Source organism: Physella acuta, unplaced genomic scaffold, assembly GCF_028476545.2.
Source record: "Physella acuta isolate Inbredline_101_S28 unplaced genomic scaffold, ASM2847654v3 ptg001374l, whole genome shotgun sequence".
Classification (NCBI taxonomy): domain Eukaryota; kingdom Metazoa; phylum Mollusca; class Gastropoda; family Physidae; genus Physella; species Physella acuta.
In genome coordinates, this window is record NW_026732889.1 from 17,387 (window position 1) to 44,385 (window position 26,999).

Below are 26,999 nucleotides of genomic sequence, written 5' to 3' on the forward strand. Positions count from 1 at the left end.
GCCAAATGTATGAAAGGACATTCCCAGTAAATCCTCGAACCTTCAGGGACTGCAGGCAGAGGTGGAACATAATGTTCGATGAGGCGGTGAAAGTAGCATCTACTGAATGCCATACCTGCTACTGTCGGATGGTGAAGGCTACTGTTTGTCTCTTTTACTATTCCACTGATTTTTATTTGATAATATCATTTCGTTAGTGAGAAATCGGGGGGGGGGGGGGGGGGGGGGGGGATTCTGTCTCGCGAAATCCCAAAGGATTCCGTCTGTCGCGAGATACCAAAGGATTCCGTCTGTCGCAAGATACCAAAGGATTCCGTCTGTCGCGAGATACCAAAGGATTCCGTCTGTCGCGAGATACCAAAGGATTCCGTCTGTCGCGAGATACCAAAGGATTGCGTCTGTCGCGAGATACCAAAGGATTCCGTCTGTCGCGAGATACCAAAGGATTCCGTCTGTCGCGAGATACCAAAGGATTCCTTCTGTCGCGAGATACCAAAGGATTCCGTCTGTCGCAAGATACCAAAGGATTGCGTCTGTCGCGAGATACCAAAGGATTCCGTCTGTCGCGAGATGCCAATAGATTCAGATAACTATCGGCCAGTTCCCTTTCTACATGGAAGTATCTTCTAACGATTACCTAACAGAAGTGCGACCTGAGACAAAGTGAGCAGAGGTCAGTGATCGTGTGACGTAGGGTCCTGCAATAAATGTTGCCAAGATCCAGAACTGCCGGTAAACAACTGGGCACATTTACATCAATGATTGACGAATACACCGTTATTACATTGAAGACTTTTTTACGAGGAAGATGGGGGGAGGGAAGGATCTGTTTTGACAGTAAAAATCGATATTCACATAGGAGATGAGGATGCAAGGTCGCTTCTTCCAATAGGCCTGTATGGTAAAATTCAGAAACACATTTCTACAAATAGGTTATTTTAAAATATTATTATTAACGGTATACGGAGTGAGAAAAAAAATTAAAGTCACGAATTTAAGCCACTTAGAGTACGCGTTAACACGGAAAACGGTCAGCTGTAGAAATAGGCCAATAACCGAGCCTATATAGACAACCATCTAAGCTATTTTCACACACAAAATGTAATCGTAATGTGGAAATATTCTTTCATCTGGGTATTTTTTAAAACCGCATTGACGTATTCGATATAAATTTCAGCTGCAGTAAATTATGAAATGGGTTACTACTAACAATGTGTATAATAGTGTCCACCATAAAAGGTAACAATAGCGACATCAACCTGAAGACTCAACCTGTGAAATAGAACAGCGAGGTGAACAATGAGTTTTTCGGTAACTAGACAAGAATGTAGACCTCAACCAGAGGTAATAACTATAAGCGGGGAGGGGGGGGGGGGTTAGTGTTGATGTAAATTCAAATCAAAGTAAACTGTTCTACCTTAACCAAAGGCAAGAAAATAAACCTAAACCAAAGGCTAGGTTGTGTACCTAAACATAATGCAAAGATGTAGGCCTATACCTGAACTAAAGCCCATTTCGACCATTATCGATTAGGCCATGTAAAGAACTACAGCCCCAAAGGATGAAATTGTGTGGACCTTGGCTAAGATGCCTGGGATTCTAGACTGTAGACAAGTACAACACCAAACCCAAAGGATGAAATTGTGTGGACCTTGGCTAAGATGCCTGAGATTCTAGACTGTAGACAAGTACAACACCAAACCCAAAGGATGAAATTGTGTGGACCTTGGCTAAGATGCCTGAGATTCTAGACTGTAGACAAGAACAACACCAAACCCAAAGGATGAAATTATGTGGACCTTGGCTAAGATGCCTGAGATTCTAGACTGTAGACAAGTACAACACCAAACCCAAAGGATGAAATTGTGTGGACCTTGGCTAAGATGCCTGAGATTCTAGACTGTAGACAAGTACAACACCAAACCCAAAGGATGAAATTGTGTGGACCTTGGCTAAGATGCCTGAGATTCTAGACTGTAGACAAGTACAACACCAAACCCAAAGGATGAAATTGTGTGGACCTTGGCTAAGAGCCTGAGATTTTAAACTGTACATGGCGATCAGAAAGGCAGGTGACTGGCCTAGAGATATTATGGGCCAAGCTGGGTGAACTCTAACCTGGATCTCAAGTTTATACATGCGGAAAGTTTGGTAAGCAAAAGACAAGAGAGCTAATGATGACATCAGTTGTACGAGCGAAGACATGCATGCTTTCAATACACACTTCTACATATGGAAATGTTCATCACTTCGTCCACAGTAATGGATGTAAACGTGTAATTGATTCGTCAAGTTTAAAAAATAACGTAACGCGATAGCTACGGAGTCATAGCTTCTCCTTACCGGGGAGAGAGTGAGGGAAATACAGATAGGGAAAGTGTGAGAGGGATAAAGAATGGGAAGGAGCAAAAGAGAATCTAGCAATAGCCACCTACAGAGGTAGAAAAATAAATCGTACATTTGTGTACTTGGTGTACATATTTTAAAAAAAAACTATAGGGAGAAGCGAGGAAAATTGTTAAAACCAAATATTTAAAGGAGAGGACGGGTAGACACAGATCGCTTAAATCAATGGAAACAAATATCAGGCGGGCAATTAAACCCATATAGAAAAGATACGCTATAATAGACTTTTTTTTTTTTAAATCAGTCAAAAAATCTAACAAAGTCTGCAAAAATTAAATGCATACGTCTGGGTTTAGGAGAGTCTAGAAAAATCATCGAGTTGAGATCAACTATATTCCACATTTCTCTAAACTAACAATAACCATATTCCATCATCTTTCTTCTAAACATTAACTAAACATTAACCACATTCCACCTCTCTACACTAACAATAACCATATTCCATCATCTCTCTACTAAACATTAACCACATTCCACCTCTCTACACTAACAATAACAATATTCCATCATCTCTCTACTAAACATTAACCACATTCCACCTCTCTACACTAACAATGAGTTGTTTTATGGGCCGGGTCCATACTTTCCCAGGTCAACTGGCTCAACAATTCCACATCATTTTCTTTTGTCTTTGTCTTCCATTATTAACAACTGTTCGACTGACTCAACGAACCAAAGTAGATGAACACTACACGATACCACGTCTGTTGTAAAATATTTAAAGGATATTTGAGCAGGTTGGGATGTTTACTATTTGTTGCTAATGGTGTATAGCAACCCCCCTCTCATTAGATAATGCATGTAGCAGCCCCCTCTCACCAGATACTAACAGTATATAGCAACCTCCTCTCAGCAGATACTAACATCATGTAGCAACCCCCTCTAATCGGATACTAACATCATGTAGCAACCCCCTCTAATCGGATACTAACAATCTCCCCCAGCCAGTTGCTAAAGGATGTAGAAGATCCAGAGAATGTTAAAACATCAAAGATTCTCATCTCAGTCAGATCGGCTACGTGACTGTGGTGTTGGTAGCTATGGACAGTATGGAAGACATGCAGTCAAACCCTCACAGTACACCAAAAGCATTGCTAGGGACAGTGTAGCACCCCAAAGTACTGCTAGGGACAGTACAGCACGCCAAAAGCACTACCAGGGGAAGCACAACACATCAAAGCACTACTAGGGGCAGTTTGGTGGAAGTGCAATGACACTCCCTTAACACAATGACGTATACGTCGAGTGTTTACCAAGGATAACTTTGAACACGACAAATATACAGTTTTCAATGATACAAAACACACACGTATAGTATAAAATGAATCTGTTTAGAAATCCATTTATTTTTATATATTTATTTTTCAAAAAGCATTAATTTCCAGTACCCATAACGCTTTTCACTGGACCAAATGGAATACCCAAGTTGTGTTGGGTGCGTATCGATTAGTCATAAATCAGCGCGACGAACGACCGTGTAAAATAGTTTGATGGCGCGTCGCTTATGGTAGGCCGCCATTCTGGTGAACTGAATAAAATTCGTTTTAAATTACCGTGGAAATTCATTCAAACTCACATAAAAGGGGTGCTAGTCTCGAACACCTGCATATCGATTAGATAATTTCAGGCTCTGTAGGTCAAAGGTGAGGTTTTATTGTGGAGTGAGGTGGGATAATATATTCGTGGACGTCTGCTGTCAACTTCACGCAGACGATGAGAATGGTGTTGTATTTCCGACCATCAAAATGTAACAATATCACATAGGGGCTAGACGTCCCTTATTGTGATGTTCACTTTATGAAACTCAATACAACCAAACTGATCTAACGTAGTCTAGACAACATTTATTGTAATGTTCGCTTTATGAAACTCAACAAAAAAACCAGACTGATCTAAACGTAGTCTAGACAATATTTATTGTTATGCCCACTATTTACAACATGAAAAAAAAAAGTCGGTGGCACTGACAAAGGTTCTAATTATATCACCAACGTGGACAAACCACAGCCATCAACAAGGCAGAGCCCGATCTTTAAATTTAAATATTGCTGTTTCAACAATACAAATCTTTAACAGAAATAAAAAATATTTTTTTCAAACTTAAAAACTAAAAAGATTTTAAAAAGAAACAAAAAACATCTGTTGCTATTTTAACAATACCAATCTTAAACAGAAATTAATTAATTTTTTTTAAACTTTAAAATAAAAAGAAAAAAACCCATCTGTTGCTATTTACAGTGTCATCAATACCACCGGAAACAGAAGCAACAACAACGGGACAACTGGTTTAGATTAAACACGCCCTTTGATGTGACCCGCGCAAGGAGCTCGGTCGTTTGTCGAGCAGACGTCACCGTCGTCTGCACTAATGAACGCCAACAAAAGCCCGCCAGCGGAGTTTTAATATTCGACTTGAAACGTCCACCTCAGAGCAAACATTGACTCCAGCAAATCCGTCCACCCGTGCCACGATTAGCGGGGTATCGATCCACGAGTTCACACCGACTACTTTTATCTTCATAGCGAAGAAGAAACAATACCCTGACGGATGATTAGGTTCTTGTAGACACGGGGTGGACGGGATCGATTTCTTGTTTGCATAAAATATTAATAAAAAGCCCCCCCCCCCCCCTTAAGTTTTCACACCACCTAGAGCCGCCTCTCGCGTACATACACATGAATGCTATAAAGATGAAGGGTCAATAGTTGCTATTGATCGATTGAAGGAAAGGGGGGGGGAGGGTGATAAAATTGGGTGGATGGGAGGGGGGTGATGAGATGGGATGGGTGGTGGGGGTTAATTATGTGGCGTGAAACGGGCGCCGTCCAGAAGCGAAGACCGGCGCGGCCTTTTGGGAAAATGAATTTTTCGCACGGAACGTTGACGTCTGCTGGAGTGTGGACCACCAACTGCTGAAACCCCCACAGTCATCCAGTGGGGAGAGAAGGGGGATGGGGAGGTGGAGAAGCTTTCATACATTCTATTTATAAATATGCAAACGTTGCGATCACGTGTTGTGTGAACTTGGTGATGATTTGGCACCAAAAAAAAAAAACAACCCACCAGCCCACTGCTTTTCCAGATCTCCCAGGATCATTCCATGGCGAGGGTTATTGATCGGCGGGTGAACGAGGCACTCAAAAATGTATCAACATAGAGCAGAGTGACTCCTCTTCTGGACAAAAGGGATGTTACTGAATGGCGCGGTGTGAGGGTATATATATTGTTGTAAGGGCTTTAGTTGTTACATCATTGGTTGTTATAAGGGCTTTATTACAGTAATCGTTGATATAAGGGCTTTATTACAGTATTGGTTGTTATGAGGGCTTTATTTGTTACAATGTTGGTTGTTATAAGGGCTTTGTTAGAATGTTGGTTATTATAAGGGCTTTGTTTGTTACAATGTTGGTTGTTATAAGGGCTTTCTTTGTTCGTTGCAATGTTGGTTGTTATAAGGGCTTTGTTACAATATTGATTGTTATAAGGGTTTTATTTGTTACAATATTGATTGTTATAAAGACTTTGTTACAAAGTTGGTTGTTATAAGGACTTTATTTGATACCATATTGGTTGTTATAAGGACAACATGTTTCAATAGGTTGCTTGTCACAAGAGCTAATCTTGTCTGATTTCTCTTCAAAACTAATCAAATTTTCTAGGGTAATTAGATTGACCCATGTCATTATTTCTGCAGCCCGCCTATAGGTTTCCAGGTTCAGATTACAGCAGTAATGTATCGACCTGCAGCTCTAAGGAAAGCTGTCGGGTGAGAGGGTGCTTAAGTACACAACAGTTAATTAGTATTGCATCACAAGCCAGGGTAGAGAAAGTTACACATCTCTAAGTAAAGTTAGTGAGAGGGTGCACACAACTGTTAATTAGTATTGCATCACAAGCCAGGGTAGAGAAAGTTACACATCTCTAAGTAAAGTTAGTGAGAGGGTGCACACAACTGTTAATTAGTATTGCATCACAAGCCAGGGTAGAGAAAGTGACAAATGTCACTCACTGTCTTTCTTAGGAACTTACACTATCATAAATGACAAGTGTGTAGGGGTCCAGGGTTCGAGTACATGTACGATCAGGCTTTCGATAATTTACCAGGACGCAATACACACACGCATTCGTTTTTAGTCTTTATGAAGACGCATTAACCCAATTCATTAATTTTTAGCGATAGAGGAGGGCGCTATAACCCCATATATTGATTTTTAGCCTATGAGAAGGGCGCCATAAACCTATATATTAATTTTTAGCCTTTGAGCTGTTCAATTTTTGCAGTTAGGTTGAATAAATAAAAGTCTAAAGTGTATTTTTTAACTGTTTGTATCTTGAAACGTTTTTGTTATTGTGTCGAAGACCTTGAGCCTCTATATCTACTGCTCTGTCGAAGTTTCAAATGACTTCCTTGTGTGCTGAAGTTAAGTGTCTTGCCCAACAATAGACGTCGTTGTTTGCGATGGGTTCTAGACAAGACTTGAATACTACTCGACAATGGACCCTGGCTACAGTCAGATGTGTCACCACATAACCCCCTCCCCTCCCACCCTCACAGCTATGCCATGTCAGGACCTGACCCCCACCCCCTCAGACCCAGAGTTAGGTCATGACCCCCCTCCCCCTCACAACTATGTCATGACAGCACCTAACCCCCCCCCCCCCGGCACAGACCCACACAGCTAGGTCATGACACCACCTACCCCCCCTCCCCCTCACAACTTATGTCATGACAGCATATAACCCCACCCCATCCCCCCCCCCCCTAGGTCATGACACCACCGACCAAATATGTCATGACAGCACCTAACCCCCCCCCCCCCCCCCTAGGTCATGACACCACCGACCCCCCCCCCCCCCCAGCTCAGCCACTAGCAGCTTGTCAAGAAACACCAACGTAAGAAGACAGACAACCTGTAATGCTGTAATGCAATTTTTTTTTAAATTATTTATAACGCCCCCGCCCCGCCCCCCTCCACACTATAAATATTGAATGTAAGACGTTAACTTTAACTATGAGCAGTGTATACAACTTGATGAGAAAACCAATAAACATGAAGGCAATTATTTCCATAACACAAAGTGTAGGCCTACACAGTGTCTACTGATTGAAATACGTGTATGTTCAATAGCCACACCCTGCAGCTGATGTAACAGGAGACGTATGGTTGACATTTATACATTGAGTGTTGTATGCTACAAGGGGACAATAGATGAGGTTCATCAATGTAAATCAGAAGATTATATAATACTTTGATGGAAGACAGGATATTAAGATACCGTATGTTACCATAAGTTTAAGTTTCATAAGAAGTTAAGTGTTGTTTTTTTTTTAAACAACGCCATGAGATGTTAGCAGCTCTATGACCATCTAAATAAAAAAGAAAGATAACTACTTTTTCGAACCTTCGGCGTGTGAAGAAGAGTTCACCTGTTTTAGTGACCTCAGCATATGAAGGGATAATGTCATCGGGTACTCATCAGAGCTGGAAGGACTTAGGGACGTCATACGAACACGAGTCAGGGATTCAAACTCGAACGCTCTACCACTCAACACCACAAAGTCCAACCTAACATGAAGGCTATCTAGACAGTCAACCACGAGCAGCCCTAACGTAATGTGAAAATTAAACGGACCCAAGTTAAAGTCTACCATCGATTTCTCTGTCCCGGCTACCACTTGTACGGGGCCACCACCACCCACTACCCTACAATCACCATCCAATTATCCCCGTCCAATGCCCTCCAACGATGACAACACTGCATAACACAGCTGTATCCGCCCATCTAGCTACCATCTCTTCTTTAAACACACATCTATAACCACACTTCTCTAACCATTCATCCCTTCCTATAAACCCAACCCCTATAACCACCATTCCTCCCCTCTCATAAACCCAACCCCTCTAACACCATTCCCCTCTCATAAACCCACCCCTCTAACCAAAATTTCCCCCCTCTCATAAACCCAACCCCTCTAACCACCATTCCTCCCTCTAAACCCACCCCTCTAACCACCATTCCCCCTCTAAACCCACCCCTCTAACCACCATTCCATCCCTCTTATAAACCCACCCCTCTAACCACCATTCCCCCTCTAAACCCACCCCTCTAACCACGATTCCCCCCTCTCATAAACCCAACCCCTCTAACCACCATTTCTCCCCTCTCATAAACCCAACCCCTCTTACCACCATTCTACTCCTATAATCCCCCCCCCCCCCCCTAAAACCCCAAACCCCCACCTCATAAAAACACCCCTGCCCCCCCCCCCCCCCCCACCAATGAATGAAGCCAGTGACGCTACCACACAGTACACCCAAGTAATCGATTCCATGACAGCCGGCCCAGACATCCAATAAATATAACAATGCATATCTAAATACACATCGCATGACAGCAAGGTTGGACATCCCGACAAAACAAAGACGTGGCCTTACATAGCATTAGGATTCAATCCTTGAACTTAGGCCGTCGCTCACACAGTAAACACTAAGTTATTCATCTATTCTCATCTAGGTCTAGCTACTTTAAATAAAACAAACTTAAAACTTCCATCATCCAACATCCATATTTTTCAACACAAATAAAAAACGAAATGAATTACTCAATAGAAATAATATAAGACATTTTAGTACAGTTAGTTTGAATGTACCACAACAAGGACTAAGCTTTGTATTTGACTTTTAAGTGAGTGTATTCCAACTAAATAGCTTTTTAACAAGTAAGAAGTTGTATACTTGGTACTACACCTTCCTTTATAGTTAAAACACCATAAAAAGAATGTGTGACCAATTACTATTAACAGTAATAATGGAGCAATATAATTTGACATTTAAGATTTTTAAAGATCTACAGTAAAAAATCTTAAGTTTAACTACGTTTAACTGAAAGACCCCCTTACACTAAAACATCTACGTTTAACTCCTAGTACCCCTACACTGAAACATCTACGTTTAACTCAAAGACCCCCTACACTAAAACATCTACGTTTAACTCAAAGACACCCTACACTTAAACATCTACTTTTAACTCCAAGACCCCCTACACTAAAACATCTACGTTTAACTCAAAGACACCCTACACTTAAACATCTACTTTTAACTCCAAGACCCCCTACACTAAAACATCTACGTTTAACTCAAAGACACCCTACACTTAAACATCTACTTTTAACTCCAAGACCCCCTACACTAAAACATCTACGTTTAACTCAAAGACACCCTACACTTAAACATCTACTTTTAACTCCAAGACCCCCTACACTAAAACATTTACATTTAACGCTTAGTCCCCCTACACTAAAACATCTACGTTTAACTCAAAGACACCCTACACTTAAACATCTACTTTTAACTCCAAGACCCCCTACACTAAAACATCTACGTTTAACTCCATACCCCCTACACTAAAACATCTACGTTTAACTCCCTACACTAAAACATCTACGTTTAACTCCATACCCCCTACACTTAAACATCTACGTTTAACTCCCTACACTAAAACATCTATGCTTAACTCCATACCCCCTACACTTAAACATCTACGTTTAACTCAAAGACCCCCTACACTAAAACATCTACGTTTAACTCCCTACACTAAAACATCTACGTTTAACTCCATACCCCCTACACTTAAACATCTACGTTTAACACCCTACACTAAAACATCTACGTTTAACTCAAAGACCCCCTACACTTAAACATCTACGTTTAACTCAAAGACACCCTACACTTAAACATCTACTTTTAACTCCAAGACCCCCTACACTAAAACATCTACGTTTAACTCAAAGACACCCTACACTTAAACATCTACTTTTAACTCCAAGACCCCCTACACTAAAACATTTACATTTAACGCTTAGTCCCCCTACACTAAAACATCTACGTTTAACTCAAAGACACCCTACACTTAAACATCTTTATACTTTTAACTCCAAGACCCCCTACACTAAAACATTTACGTTTAACTCCATACCCCCTACACTAAAACATCTACGTTTAACTCCCTACACTAAAACATCTACGTTTAACTCCATACCCCCTAGACTTAAACATCTACGTTTAACTCCCTACACTAAAACATCTATGCTTAACTCCATACCCCTACACTTAAACATCTACGTTTAACTCAAAGACCCCCTACACTAAAACATCTACGTTTAACTCCCTACACTAAAACATCTACGTTTAACTCCATACCCCCTACACTTAAACATCTACGTTTAACTCCCTACACTAAAACATCTATGCTTAACTCCATACCCCCTACACTTAAACATCTACGTTTAACTCAAAGACCCCCTACACTAAAACATCTACGTTTAACTCCCTACACTAAAACATCTACGTTTAACTCCATACCCCCTACACTAAACATCTACGTTTAACTCAAAGACCCCCTACGCTAAAACATCTACGTTTAACTCAAAGACCCCCTACACTAAAACATCTACGTTTAACTCCCTACACTAAAACATCTATGCTTAACTCCATACCCCCTACACTTAAACATCTACGTTTAACTCAAAGACCCCCTACACTAAAACATCTACGTTTAACTCCCTACACTAAAACATCTACGTTTAACTCCATACCCCCTACACTAAACATCTACGTTTAACTCAAAGACCCCCTACACTAAAACATCTACGTTTAACTCAAAGACCCCCTACACTAAAACATCTACGTTTAACTCCTAGTCCCCCTACACTAAACATCTACGTTTAACTCAAAGACCCCCTACACTAAAACATCTACGTTTAACTCCTAGTCCCCCTACACTAAACATCTACGTTTAACTCCTAGTCCCCCTACACTAAACATCTACGTTTAACTCAAAGACCCCCTACACTAAAACATCTACGTTTAACTCAAAGACCCCCTACACTAAAACATCTACGTTTAACTCAAAGACCCCCTACACTAAAACATCTACGTTTAACTCCCTACACTAAAACATCTACGTTTAACTCCTAGTCCCCCCTACAACACACAAGAAAAAAAAACCTATTCGTGTCAACCAGCGACTGGTGTGAGTACTGATGAGCCCCCCAGCCCTGTAGGACATGAATAAATTAAAACTTAACCACGTCGTTAACACTTCACACTGCACAGTCAGATCATTAGCTTAAAAAGTCATTAATTAAGATGTTCTTTCCGCCGTTGCTACAACGGGTTTTCTCTCTCTCCTAACAACAAAAACATGGTCCCACTTGTGATATAAATGATAGAAAGTTTTTTTTTATATAAGTTTTTTTCCCTTAACCAAGTCGGTGAAATAAACATTACAATATATATGATGATGCAATTAACTTTTATTACGAAAACAGTGATGGGTGATTATTTTCGGTTAATTAAAAAGTAAGTAAACACAATATTGATAGAATTTTTTCAGTTACAAAGCTTTCCAATCTCCCCCCCACCCCCCCCCCCCCCCCCCCCCCCACCCCACAACCAGCCTCAAAGGGAAACAGCGTAGGGCCTATGTGAGATTTAGAGCTCATGTATTTTTTCAAAGAAAAAAAAACATTCAGAGAACAATGCTAGGTCAAAACGATGTTAGTGACTATTTTTTTTCCAGAGCAGTGGAAGCGGTTGTTTGTCAAAAATATCGACTTATAAATTTGCTCAACATTGGTTTAACTCAACACTATAAAACTTCTTCGATTTTACTTTCGGCAATTGAAACCAAAAGGCGAAAATTGTGTTGTTTTTGTATCTATAAAGTTCAAATCTAACAATATGTAGGCCCTATACTTAACTGCCAACACTTGTGGAGGGGGGAAATGTAATTTGACTCATCAAATAAAGCAAAAGTATAATGATTTCTAAATCACTGGAAGTATCTGAAGAGGCAGGGCAGAGGGAGTATCTGGTCTAGAAAAACTAAAACATGGCTAGAAGGACTAAAAGAAGGTTAGAAGAACTAAAAGAAGAAAAGAACTAAAAGAAAGTTAAAAAAACTAAGAGAAGGTTAGAGAACTAAAACAAAGATAGAAGAACTAAAAGAAAGTTAGAAGAACTAAAATAATGCCAGAAGAACTAAAAGAAGGCTAGAAGAACTAAAAGAAGGCTAGAAGAACTAAAAGAAGGCTAGAAGAACTAAAATAATGCCAGAAGAACTAAAAGAAAGCTAGAAGAACTAAAAGTAGGTTAGAAGAACTAAAAGAAGGATAGAAGAACTAAAACAAGGATAGAAGAACTAAAACAAGGATAGAAGGCCCAAAACAAGACTACAATTAGCTAAATGATCTATAAGGCTAGGCTGTAAACAATGCTAAAATTTCTACAACGAGGCTAAAAGTTCCACAACGAGGCTATACATCTAAATCCGGGCTAGAAATCGACTCAACACTCCTCTTCATCTAGTGCAAAATAATACAAAATTACGCAATGGCTTAATAGTCTTCTTTCCCCCAACTCTAGTCGATTGAGAAATAATCAGTCTAGCGTGGAGCCTTCAACTGTACTACACCGAGGCTTGCTTCTTACCTTAGCTCCACTCTATGCTCACCAATACGTCAATGCGACGCCGACGTCATGCCTTATTTTAAGACGTGAACTTTCAAGAACCTCTCCTAAAAGGTTTGGCACGACAAAATCAGTCAGATAGGTAGAAACAACTTATCCTTGCTGATAGGTAAGACTCAACTTATCCTTCAGAGCATAGGGGATCCGTTTGGCTAATCAATGATCTTCTTGAAATAGCAATTCATGCTCATCTGTTTCCCACCTTTCAATTCAAACAGTGATTTAATTTTTTTTTAAAATCTTCTGAGAAGGTTTGCAAGTTTCTAAACTACGTCACTTCCGGTATGGTGTTTTAAATGTTGAAAAAGGCTACGATGATGTAACTGTTATCAGGAATTTTATCATTAATAAAACTAGAAAGTGAGTAACGTGCGTAGTTGGTTATATTTTTTTAAAAAAACCTTCGTTTCAAGCAGGAAACTAGCCCTAGTAGGGCGGGGCGGGCAAGGCTGTTTAAAAAAGAAACATCTCACCCGGTACACCATCAAGATAAAGCACAATTAGGAGCTTTATTTATACTGCTTTTAAATAGAAAATAAAATGCATTGGGGGTTGGTATGGGAAAGGGGGGGGTGTTAGTTACGGGGAAAACCAGAAAGAGCTAAAAATAGATAAAATAGCGCAAAAATGTAATGAAACTCAAACTCGTACAAATAAAACAACAAAGAGTATGAAGCGGTTAGTTCAAATATTTCATAACACAGCAAACAAAAAGAAAAAAAAACACACATTCATATTGGAGGGAATAAGGATTAAGTCATATAACAGGAAAGGGATGGGGGGGGGGGGGGGGGGGGTATGAGAAGACGTAATCTATCGATCCTATTTTGGGTTTTCCCGAACACGCTCTTTCATCAGTTGCGGCCTATCATTGACTTTGCTCGTTCCGTTTGCTTGTTCAACCCTTTCAAGTTATGGCTTTGATCTTCGGTAACAATCGGGCATTTCCGCAAACACTCTGGGTTTCACTCCCTATGACAATTCTATCCGCATTGTTTACAAAACACTTCATTGACCAATTAACACAACACAAAGTCTCATAAACGATGTTTTAAATTAATTCTAAACACTCTAAAAAGCCCGATATCAAATGATAAAAACTACTCAAACCCTGATATGAAAAATAGCAGTTGGGGGTAGGAGAAAAATCGTTGGTCGTGAAATGCTTGGTTCCCAGAAAAATGCGCAATCGGAAAACTACGCAACGGAAAAATGCGCAAACAGAAAAACGCGCAAATACAAACACTTTATACTAAAACTAGCTGCATCCCGTGCTCCGCCACGGTAAATCTTTTTTAAATGTACCAACTTGGGAACAGAACAAAACTAAACACAACATAAACGAACGCAAAAAAAAAAAAAACGAAAAAACAAACACAACACTCATAACATAAACACAATTTAAATACAATCATAAAGGAATATTGCTCACAGTCTAGCCCGTAGCGCCAAATCGCGCCCTTTCCGGTGATTTGCACCCCCCTCAAACTTTCGATTTGCACCCCTGTCCCCCCGCCCTAAAACTTTCGATTTCCACCCCCCCCCCCCTCGCGCAATTTTTTCCAACCCACTTTGGCGCCCCCTAAGGTCGGCACCCGGGGACATATGCCCCCCCCCCCCCTCGCTACGCCTCTCCTATAAAACCCGAAAGATAGAATAATAATTAGAAAACTGTATAAATAATAGGCAGTATCTATAATATCCGTGTTTTACCTACAATATTTCACTTTATCCATTCACGCATTTTTTTTCCAGTACTTTAAATTTTAAAAATTTACAATAGAGTTTCATAACTAAAACCATTGCGCACCTGATGAACGTGATGACGCGTCTATAATAGTGCTGAATAGTTGATTCAAAATTATAAGTAATAAACAGTTGGGCCTACATTCAGTGAATAAAATAAATAAAAGATTGCCTTTTATCAATCCATGCTAATTATAATTTTCTAACAATAATTTACTCTTACACATCCGGATAATTTGCATTCACATTTTGCTAATTATATTATTGCAACACTAATTCCTTCTATGACGACCGTATATTTGCATTCACATTTTTTATTAGCGTGAGTTTAATGTATTTTTAAATTACCTCTTTTGTCAAAATTAGAAAAAAAGAGTTATATTAATTTGATTTTTCTACCGTACTGTTATTATGTTATTGAAATGTATCCATTTTTTTCTGGGAATATAAACGAAAATGATATTTGACATTGATACTTTTAATATGTTTTAGCCGTGTGTGTATATTTAATATTTTCTTTAAGTTATGCAAAATTGTACAAACAGTGGAAATTATAAAATAGCTCTATGCCGCTATATAAACAAACCCTACTCTAATACTTATAATAAGACACTGCGGTGCACTGAAAAGCACAGCATGGTGCGTAGTTTACTTTTATAGTCCCAAAATCTATAGCGATGACGGAAGGACTGACACACTACCTAGCCGCTTATATTATAGATACTTTAATTTTGTCATATTTCGAAGAGATATGTTTTATTATGCTAGAATGTATATGTAGTCACCCTTTGTTCACGTCTATAAATGCTCGATTTAAGATAACGAAATTGCCCTTACGCACAGTGTTTGCAGCATCTACGTGGTTGTTAAAAGGGTGGCGATGGGGTCGTGACCATGTAGGTGATGGTATAGGGTATCAATCATGTAGGTGATAGTATGGTGTGTTGATGATGTAGGTGTTGGCGATGGGGTGTTGATGATGTAGATAACAATGTAATCATCACGTAAGTGATATTATGAGGTGATTCTTTCCTCCCCCCTCCCCGCTTGAACAATCGGAGCATAGATTAGAACCGATAAATTGTCGTTAGGGAAGTAGAAAACTAGTAAACCACGTCCCAACCAGAAAGATATGAATAGTCAGGGAGTTGAATCTTGTAGAAATCTCACAGAACTAGTCAAGAAGGTATTAACTCAGCCATGGCCAAAAAAAAAAAATACCCACAAAGTCAGTATGCAACAATAAGGGAGTGGGGTCTGAACCCTCCGAGTATCTATCCAGTTGCTACCGGGTATCTATCCAGTTGCTACCGGGTATCTATCCAGTTGCTACCGGGTATCTATCCAGTTGCTAGCGAGTATCTACCCAGTTGCTACCGAGTATCTACCCAGTTGCTACCGGGTATCTATCCAGTTGCTACCGGGTATCTATCCAGTTGCTACCGGGTATCTATCCAGTAGCTACCGGGTATCTAGCTAGTTGCTACTGAGTACCTAGCTAGTTGCTACCGAGTATCTATCCAGTTGGTACTGAGGATCTAGCTAGTTGCTACCGGGTATTTATCCAGTCGGTACTGAGGATCTAGCTCGTTGCTACCTGGTATCTATCCAATTGCTACCGAGTATCTAGCTAGTTGCTACCGAGTATCTATCTACTTGCTACCGAGTATCTATCCAGTTGCTACCGGGTATCTATCCAGTAGCTACCGAGTATCTATCCAGTAGCTACCGAGTATCTATCCAGTTGCTACCGAGTATCTATCCAGTTGCTACCGAGTATCTATCCAGTAGTTACCGAGTATCTATCCAGTTGCTACCGAGTATCTATCCAGTAGCTACCGAGTATCTATCCAGTAGCTACCGAGTATCTATCCAGTAGCTACCGAGTATCTATCCAGTTGCTACCGAGTATCTATCCAGTAGTTACCGAGTATCTATCCAATTGCTACCGAGTATCTATCCAGTTGCTACTGAGTATCTATCCAATTGCTACCGAGTATCTATCCAATTGCTACCGAGTATCTATCCAATTGCTACCGAGTATCTATCCAATTGCTACCGAGTATCTATCCAGTTGCTACCGAGTATCTAGCTAGTTGCTACCGATACAAGGATAGGCGTGAAAACAGCTGGCAGATGCCCAATGTCTCTCTTGTGGCGGGGTCCTGGCCTAAGAGAGAACTAAGTCGGCAATAACATCATAAGACAGAGAGCATTGGGTTGATGCAGTTTTCTGACGATAATCTGGATCATATTTATGGTAAGACTAGGGCTTTGGTCTGGGTAGGCAACCACATATGTACCAAGCAGAAGCCATTTTAAAGCCTATAATGTCCTAAAGGAAACAAGTGATATAAAACCCACAATTGCCGATAGACAACTAGTGATCTTAGAACCGAACATTCCTTAAAGACCCCAAGTGATCTAAAAACAAAACAAAAACGTCCCACAAACAACGACCACACATACAAGTGATCCAAGAACCACCAGTGTTCAATATGCCTTAAGACATGGGATCAAAGGACACAAGCGAAGAAAGCAACTGTCACAATACACAGAAAAACAGATCAATAAAGTCAGCCCACTAGCCACATCAACCACTTTGTATAGACGAGTTTCATGGGCTGCTGTACCAACAGAGCCAGACAAAAGAGGCGAGTCTATTATAAAACAGTTAACGTTAATACGAAACAAAACACCTGAAAGATGGAAATAACTGTTTTTAAACCAGCAAACTCTACACATGAATGGTTACTGATGAACGTACAACAATGCCAGCAGAGCATGGCTTTGTTTCTTCTCTTCCCAGCCACTAAAACATGTAGACCTATGTATTCCCAGCCACTAAGATATGTATGTATTCCCAGCCACTAAAACATGTATTCCCAGCCAATAAAACATGTATTCCCAGCCAATAAAACATGTATTCCCAGCCTCTAAAACATGTATTTCCAGCCTCTAAAACATGTGTCTCCAGCCACTAAAACATGTATTCCCAGCCACTAAGATATGTATGTATTCCCAGCCACTAAAACATGTATTCCCAGCCAATAAAACATGTATTCCCAGCCTCTAAAACATGTATTTCCAGCCTCTAAAACATATGTGTCTCCAGCCACTAAAACATGTATTCCCAGCCACTAAAACATCTGTATCTCCAGCCACTAAAACATGTATTCCCAGCCACTAAAACATGTATTCCCAGCCACTAAAACATGTATTCCCAGCCACTAAAACATGTGTCTTCAGCCACTAAAATATGTATTCCCAGCCACTAAAACATGTATACACAGCCACTAAACATTGGCCCACCTACCAACATGAAAAACTCTCACCGACAGTAAAGCTACACTAAAGCTGCCCTAATTCAGCTTTATGTCCACTGATGTTTTTACACGTGACACACCGTGTTTCTCTAGGCTAAAGCTTTAGAACCAGTGAGTGATGACTCACATTGTTTAATCTCCTTAAATTAGACCCAACCAATCACACATCACCCAGGTCCCATCCCTGGAAAAAAAAATCGTCATAATTTACGTCAAACCCAACAATTACTCAAATGGGTACCATTCGCCTGTTTACGGAACTGTGTTACTAAAAATAACCCAGCTAAAAATAGCCCCATGATGAGAGAACTGGTATGATTAACCAGGCTAAGGATATGGCCAGGTCCTGTCTTCGTATTTTCAGCTAAAATCGATCCTGGTGTGTACACGACCAAATTTTTTTTTTCCGAGTTCACGAACCGGCCAAGTGTCCGTTTTGCAGACGGCGTTAGCTGCTCACGTGGATGGACGAAGGAGAGGAGGGTTTTGCCGGAGTACTCGTCTTGGCCATGGCTGGGGTGGGATTCTGCACGTCGACACACGTGTTGAGCGACCCCTCGAAACTTCCCCGGTTACACGAACCCATTGACACGTACTTTCATTCAAAAAACTGTTCTATTTTTATTTTTTAATTCTTGTGTTATAAAAAGACAAAGTTCGAGTTAATGGTAATAATAATTCTATTAAAAAAAAAACACTTAAAGCTTAAGTGACAATAGACACACACAAAAGCTATTTAACCAAATGACTCAAGAGGTTAACCGTAGTTAGGGTGATTAGCGGCCGATCATAATGTACAAATAGTAAAATTATACAGTCCCGGTGTTTGTTTCCCAGTGGTTTATGGTCATTTTGTTGCTGTAGTAGTCTAGGTGAACTGTTCTGTTGTAGCATACATCCACAGTGGTTAGTGGTCAGTTTTTAAATATATCTTGGTGGCGGCATCAGAAGTACTAGTGGTGACTACAGGGTACGTATGACAGGGTATGTATATGACTACGAATGCATGTATATGACTACGAATGCATGTATATGACTACGAATGCATGTATATGACTACGAATGCATGTATATGACTACGGAGGTATGTATATGACTACGGGGGTATGTATGTGACTACGGAGATATGTATATGACTACGAATGCATGTATATGACTACGAATGCATGTATATGACTACGAATGCATGTATATGACTACAAATGCATGTATATGACTACGAATGCATGTATAGGACTACGAATGCATGTATATGACTACGAATGCTTGTATGTAACTACGGAGGTATGTATATGACTACGAATGCTTGTATGTAACTACGGAGGTATGTATATGACTACGAATGCTTGTATGTAACTACGGAGGTATGTATATGACTACGAATGCATGTATATGACTACGAATGCACGTATATGACTACGAATGCATGTATATGACTACGAATGCATGTATATGACTACGAATGCAAGGATATGACTACGAATGCATGTATGTGACTACGGAGGTATGTTTATGAATACGGATGCATGTATATAACTACGGAGGTATGCATGTAAGTACAGAGGTATGTATGTAACTACGGAGGTAAGTATGTGACTTTATGATGAAAATAATTGACTACAGATATCAGAACATGATTACAGAAGTAAACTAATCTGTATAGAGGTGAGACTTTGACTCCATAATAAGTAACATGAATAAGATAACAGAGGCAAGTATTTGACTACACGGCTGACTATAGAAATAAGAAATTCAAAGAACCAAACACAGAAGAATAAAAACACAACGCAACAACTATAGACAAATTGTATACACAGCTAGACAGTAGCAATGCAAATGAATCCCCCATACAAATCTACCACTTCTCTACCGTAATCGCCCTACAACCCAGGCGCTTTGTCTAACAAGCATAGACGAGTCAAACAGACAAGGATCTCAATAGCCGACCCCCCCCCCCCCCCCAAGCTGGATAAGCCAGTATGGCTTTCAATGTGGGGAAGAAAAAAATCTTTGTGAAATATGATAGGCATAATGGTATTGATTTCCCCAATGGCTGCGTGCCTGGCCAAAAGCTTAAAGTCATTATAGTTGCAGACTTGGAACACCAGTCGCCCGTTTCGACGTGTAAGGAATTCCCTCCAACACGAAACGCCAATATCGTGGACTCTTTAACCGACCGTACCCCCCCCCCCCCCCCCCCCACACACACACACAGAGAGCCCAAAACCTTAGACAAACGTTCGACCCTGTAGAGAACAGCCCGGTATTCGAGTGAGGAATTCGCTTGGGAGACCAAAACCAATACTTTTTTTTTCTTTCGATACATGACACACGGCATTCGTAAAGGAAAAAAAATACTTCGATATATTTCATTCAATTCTAATTGTTACATACGATTGCTACTTATTAAAATTGTAATAAGACTAAAAAAAAAAGCAATGGTAATTTTGGTTAGAATAAGCATCAGTTTTAAACAGATGCTAATGTATTAGACTTGAGTTTGCAAAGACTTAAGATCGTATGTGTTCTTATGTATGCGTTCATGTGTCCTGTACCCGGTTGGACCCGAACATTCAACTACAGCATGTAAAGACATGCGCAATGATATTTTCCACTAGGAAGGTCATTACTTCAGGAAAACAAACTTTATCAAGCTAGCTGATACTTAATGTACTGTGAGGATAGTCCCCATAGTGCTAGCTATAGTAGCACCCATTCATCTGATACACTCTATGCTCTGGCACAGTATTGCATCAGCTTTTATTTGTGTTGGTTTGGTTATTTTAATGAATGATGATTAGTAAAATACTATGTCGTGGTTATTTTAATGAATGATGATTAGTAAAATACTATGTCTTGACAGGTCCCTGAACTAACCATGAACTGATCTGGGTGAAGGAGGGGGAATTATTGTTACAGTCCTTAACTGAACTTTTAATTATATGGCAACATTTGTCAGTCAGGTCATAAATATTAGCCTGCCACTAGTACTATCCTAACTACATTAGTCTGTCACTAGCACTATTCTAACTACATCTGTCTGCCACCATCACTATCCTAACTACATTTAGGCTGCCACTAGCACTATCCTAACTACATTAGCCTGCCACAAGCACTATCCTAACTACATTTCGTCTGCCACTAGCACTATCCTAACTACATTTAGTTTGCCACTAGCACTATCCTAACTACATTAGCCTACCACTAGCACTATCCTAACTACATTAGCCTGCCACTAGCACTATCCTAACTACATTTAGACTGACACAATCACTATCCTAACTACATTAGCCTGCCACTAGCACTATCCTAACAGTACAATTAGGTTTCAACCAGCCTCTATATTGAAAGCCTCCATACAACAAGTAGGAAAGAAGATCATCATTCTTCTACTAATAAATTCTACTATGTTGACATCTTTCACAATAGTTCATTAACTCATCAGCATTGGTGTCTAGAAAAAAAATCTCAATTGTTTTTCATAAAATACTAATACTTAAATTTGAATATAAAAATGGTTACTCATTACTTCATCGACCAATGAAATTCACTTTTATTTAAACCAAACAAAATGGCTTGCAGGCCGGCCTAGTCAAAGTTACAACATATGCAATTTATGCCCGCCCTGTTACAATCACTACCATAGAGGCCATTAAAACTAAAACAATTAAATCAATTCAGTTTCACAAGTCGGACTTCTGCTTCAACAAATCAGGAAATAACAGATGGGGGAGGAGGGGGTGTCTGTTATAATAGACACCACCTCAACAGCCTGGAAATTTTGATGTATTTATTTATTCATGTTTTATTCAATTGTTCCACGGTTGTGTTGATGGTGGAGAAATGTCAGCCTGACTTAATGGGTGATCAGTGGCACCATGCACAACATGCAGGGAGGTATTTGTCTATGGTAAACAGTCCACTACAAGAACACATTAACTGGATTTTATTTTTTTACTACCCTACATGGCTGGTGTAGAGATTTAGGTTGGGAGGGCTGGTTGGGGGTTGGAGTGTGTTGGTATCTGGTTTCTAGTGTGTCTGTGATGGGTGGGGGTATGATGTATATTGAGAATTGGTGTTTAGTGTGTATGTGTGGGGTGGGGGTATGGGGCTAATGTGTATTGGGACCTTGTGTGTTGTGTCTGTAAGGGGTGGGGGTATGGGGCTAATGTGTATTGGGACCTTGTGTGTTGTGTCTGTAAGGGGTGGGGGTATGGGGCTAATGTGTATTGGGACCTTGTGTGTTGTGTCTGTAAGGGGTGGGGGTATCGGGCTAATGTGTATTGGGACCTTGTGTGTTGTGTCTGTAAGGGGTGGGGGTATGGGGCTAATGTGTATTGGGACCTTGTGTGTTGTGTCTGTAAGGGGTGGGGGTATGGGGCTAATGTGTATTGGGACCTTGTGTGTAAAGCTTATGTGGGGGTGGGGGTATAGGAGTGATTTGTGTGGGGCCTGGTATGGAATGTGTGATGGGGTGGGGTATGGGGGTGATGTGTGCTGGAAACTAGTGTTTAGCACATCTGTGTTGGGGAAAAGGGTTGTTTGGGAGATTATGTATGTGGAGGGAAGGGGGGGGGGGGGGGGTGTATTGGCAGATTGATCAACTCTATCATTTGCCATAAATCTAGTCTGAAAACATGTCACTTGATTTTTATCTATCTCTCCACTGCTTTCATTCAATGTTTTTTAATTTGGCAGGTGATATGCATAAAAAAAACCTTCCTTTGTCTAAAAACAGCAATTATCAAGCTATCAGAATGAGTGGTAGGGTGGGAGGGGAGGGGTGGTGGTAAATTAATGTGGCAGTTAATAAAACAGGTAATGTGAAAAAAAGAATTATGACAATATGGATTTTTCACACAGATAAACCTTATGGGTTTTAGCACACTACTATTTAAATAAGTTGGACAACAAACAAAAAATATCTCAACAACAGCACCATTAAATCCATTTTTTATGGACTTAGTATGTTTAATAGCTTAACTTGGCCTTCAAGCTTTCACATAACAGAAAACTTGGCAATATTAGTGGTAGAGGGGAGATAACCATTACAACTAGTTGTGAGCTTTAGTGTTATAATATACTTTAGTGTAAGGTCTATGTGTAGCTTAACAAAGATATTTCAATACAGTATGATGCTATTATTTTAGCTAGTTGAAGGCCTTTCAAAAATGTTTAAACAGTTATATAAAAGAATTAGTACAACCCACAGACAGCTCTATAAAAGAGTGTCTAATTAACCATAATAACCAAATGTTTTTTTAAAAACATCTTTATTTTTTCTAAATAGACTTATTACAACATGACACAAGAGGAGACATGTTGGGGCAAGGTTTAGAAATTTAAAATAACTGTTTAAAATTTTTTATTAAAAGCCTCAAGAAAGACTAGCTTGGTAACTTAATTCAGTTACCTAAAGTCACTCAAAATTTTTCAAAAAACTGTTAGAAAAATAAATTGTTTACAGAATCTGACACAAAATCTAAATAGAATGTATCAGTGTTGGTTTTTGTAAATGTGACTGTTATATCACTTATCTTCTTTAAAAGCTTAATAGTTGAAGACAACTTTAGTTAATATTCAATATAAATGTCTGGAGAAAAATTACCATACTATCACTACTATCAGTTTTGTCTAGTTTATGTACACCTTAGAAAAATTACCCTGCTATCTGTTCTATTTATTCAAAACCTTAGAAAAATTACCCTGCTATCTGTTCTATTTATTCAACACCTTAGAAAAATTACCCTGCTATCTGTTCTATTTTTTTCAAAACCTTAGAAAAATTACCCTGCTATCTGTTCTATTTATACAAAACCTTAGAAAAATTACCCTGATATCAGCTCTAGTTTTTCAAGACCCTAGAAAAGATATCAAGTTCTAGTTTTTTAACCCCTCTATATTAACCTCTTTAAATATATTTAAGAGCTGCCATGTCTTAAGTTTGTGATCAAGAGTTTTAACATTAAAATCACTCCCTACAGTAAAAAAAAAAAACTTTGACCTATCAGAGCTGTGTGAGATCAAGGTTGGCCAGGCAGAAGGTCAACCTGATACAGGGATTCAACCTCAAATTCTCAGGGTTGGTAAGGTGTGTGCTATGTCTCAACCCCATGATTAACATTCCCATCCACAGAAAATAAGCTGTCACATTTAAATATTGGAATGGATAGTTTTGTGCTCATCAAAATTAACTACCAACTCAGTACAACTTTATATTATAAATCAGTTGTTTTTTTTCAAATTTTAAAAGATCTAAAGAGAAAATAACTGGCAATAGTCAAGGTATCAAAATATACTGACATTTTAATTATTATTTTTTAAAATGATACAGACATTTAATTGAAAATATACTTTTTGTTTTACATCTTAATTTTTTTCTCAAATTAGTATGTTGATTGTAAACTTTGTTTAGAATTTTTGTTATCGCCACTGATTATCTTATTAACATTAGAATGCAATATAAACAATTACTTACCCCCTCTGCATGCCTGAATGATAAAAATTTTTGGCTTCCCAATGAGTCCCTTACAGTTTGTGTTCCCGAACAGCATGAAAATCTCCTCAAGGGGAATACGTTTCCCATCAGTCCCAAAGATGTACCCCTCCTCCCCATGGCTCAACAGGCAAATAAAACAAGCGTCAAGATCTTCATGTTCTTTCATTCTGGCAAATGCTTTCAGCTTGTTGACAATATCCTGTCAAGAGATTAAAGCAGATATAAATGTAGCTTTATTTTAGTTAAATATGATTTAAATACATTTTTAGGGTATATAAATTTAAAAGTTAACAGCATAGTTAAAGTAAAACTGTTGGTCGTTCAAGAAATCTTTTCAATGCATTTTATTGACAAAAGCTCTTACATCAAAAATGTGTTTCTGTGACTTATGCTTAGTGAATTTAAAAGTTTGTTATCATAAAATTCTAAGGATTTGTATAGCTATTTTATATAAATTTAAATGTTTCTGATCAAGTGAACTTATAATAAAAGTGACTAAGTTTATCACAGCAAAAGTGGTGACCAGAAAGATGCACAAATGGAAAAATGTGCAATGGAAAACTGTGCACAAAAATTTGCACAACGAAATTTACTCTCTTAAAATCGATCAATTGTTGACGTAGCAAAGAATGACGACTACATTTTTCCACGAAATATGACAAAATTTAAGTTTACTAGTATAGTTTGCTTCTATTGCCGCATTTTTCTATTTTTGCATTTTTCTGTGAACCAGCAAATAAGCTTACATTTTTTTGAAATAACAAACATTTTTTGTTATATAAAACTAACATAAAAACAGTATTTAAACATTGTATTTGCACATTATTAACTGCAATGGGTGGATTGACATGTTTTCTTTTCAAATCTACTAAAACAGAATTAAAAATTATTTGTGGATTAGACCATTACATCAGTTGGCTTTCTTTCAATTTGCTCTGTGACAGATGTCAGTTGAGCAATTGACATACACCACTTTAATGAATTGTGGAGATAGCTGTTGTAGGCATTCAGACAAAATGTTTTAACCCAGAAAGTTAAAAAAACTGTTATTATATAGGTTAGGTTAGCATATCGCCCTTCCTTGTACGGGTGTGTCGCTCCAACTGTCCCCAGCCTATCCAAATCTTCTTGGGGTGTGTCGCTCCAACTGTCCCCAGCCTATCCAAATCTTTTTAGGGTGTGTCACTCCTACTGTCCCCAGGTGTATCCAAATCTTCTTGGGGTGTGTCGCTCCAACTGTCCCCAGCCTATCCAAATCTTTTTAGGGTGTGTCACTCCTACTGTCCCCAGGTGTATCCAAATCTTCTTGGGGTGTGTTGCTCCAACTGTCCCCAGGTGTATCCAAATCTTTTTAGGGTGTGTCACTCCTACTGTCCCCAGGTGTATCCAAATCTTCTTGGGGTGTGTTGCTCCAACTGTCCCCAGGCGTATCCAGATCTTCTTGGTGTGTGTCTCTCCAACTGTCCCCAGGCGTATTCAAATCTTCTTGGGGTGTGTTGCTCCAACTGTCCCCAGGCGTATTCAAATCTTCTTGGGGTGTGTTGCTCCAACTGCCCCTAGGCGTATCCAAATCTTCTTGGGGTGTGTCTCTCCAACTGTCCCCAGGCGTATTCAAATCTTCTTGGGGTGTGTTGCTCCAACTGTCCCCAGGTGTATCCAAATCTTCTTGGTGTGTGTCTTTCCAACTGTCCCCAGGCGTATTCAAATCTTCTTGGGGTGTGTTGCTCCAACTGCCCCTAGGCGTATCCAAATCTTCTTGGGGTGTGTCTCTCCAACTGTCCCCAGGCGTATCCAAATCTTCTTGGGGTGTGTCTCTCCAACTGTCCCCAGGCGTATTCAAATCTTCTTGGGGTGTGTCTCTCCAACTGTCCCCAGGCGTATCCAAATCTTCTTGGTGTGTGTCTCTCCAACTGTCCCCAGGCGTATCCAAATCTTCTTGGTGTGTGTCTCTCCAACTGTCCCCAGGCGTATCCAAATCTTCTTGGTGTGTGTCTCTCCAACTGTCCCCAGGCGTATCCAAATCTTCTTGGTGTGTGTCTCTCCAACTGTCCCCAGGCGTATCCAAATCTTCTTGGTTTGTCTTCTTCCAGGACAGTCTCCAGGTTTTCCTTGGTCAGCCTTTTTTCCTTTTGCCATGGCTAGCAATATCAGCAGTTGCCTTATAAGTAGACATAGCTTACCTGGCACATAAAATACAAAATAAGAGCTAGATTAAAGTACTCACCTGAGCTGAGAGACCATCACTGTCATTAAATACTATAATGTTGAAGTGCAACTGGGTAAGAAGGTTACATAGATTATCCCTATCAAAATTCGTTCCTTTCCTGGGAGGCTTTCCAACCACCTCGTCAACATTTATAATGAGAGCATAACCCCTGGGAATCTGACGCAAGGGATAAGCCTTTAGAAAGAAAAAATAATTAATTGGTTTTAAAGGTATCAACTATTCAAGAAAGAGATTCATAAAACACAATAACAATACATGC

General features: G+C 39.5%; 1 protein-coding gene across 1 annotated transcript in view; it reads right to left on the minus strand.

Moving 5' to 3' along the window:
- Positions 1-26,999, minus strand: part of LOC131927119 (uncharacterized) — a 39,023-nt gene that overhangs the window by 3,133 nt on the left and 8,891 nt on the right. The window contains exons 6-7 of the mRNA XM_059282786.1: positions 26,738-26,914; positions 24,493-24,712 (exon numbers count right to left, since the gene is read on the minus strand). Coding sequence (XP_059138769.1) covers positions 24,493-24,712; positions 26,738-26,914 — 397 coding nt within the window. The remainder of the gene's footprint in view (positions 1-24,492; positions 24,713-26,737; positions 26,915-26,999) is intronic.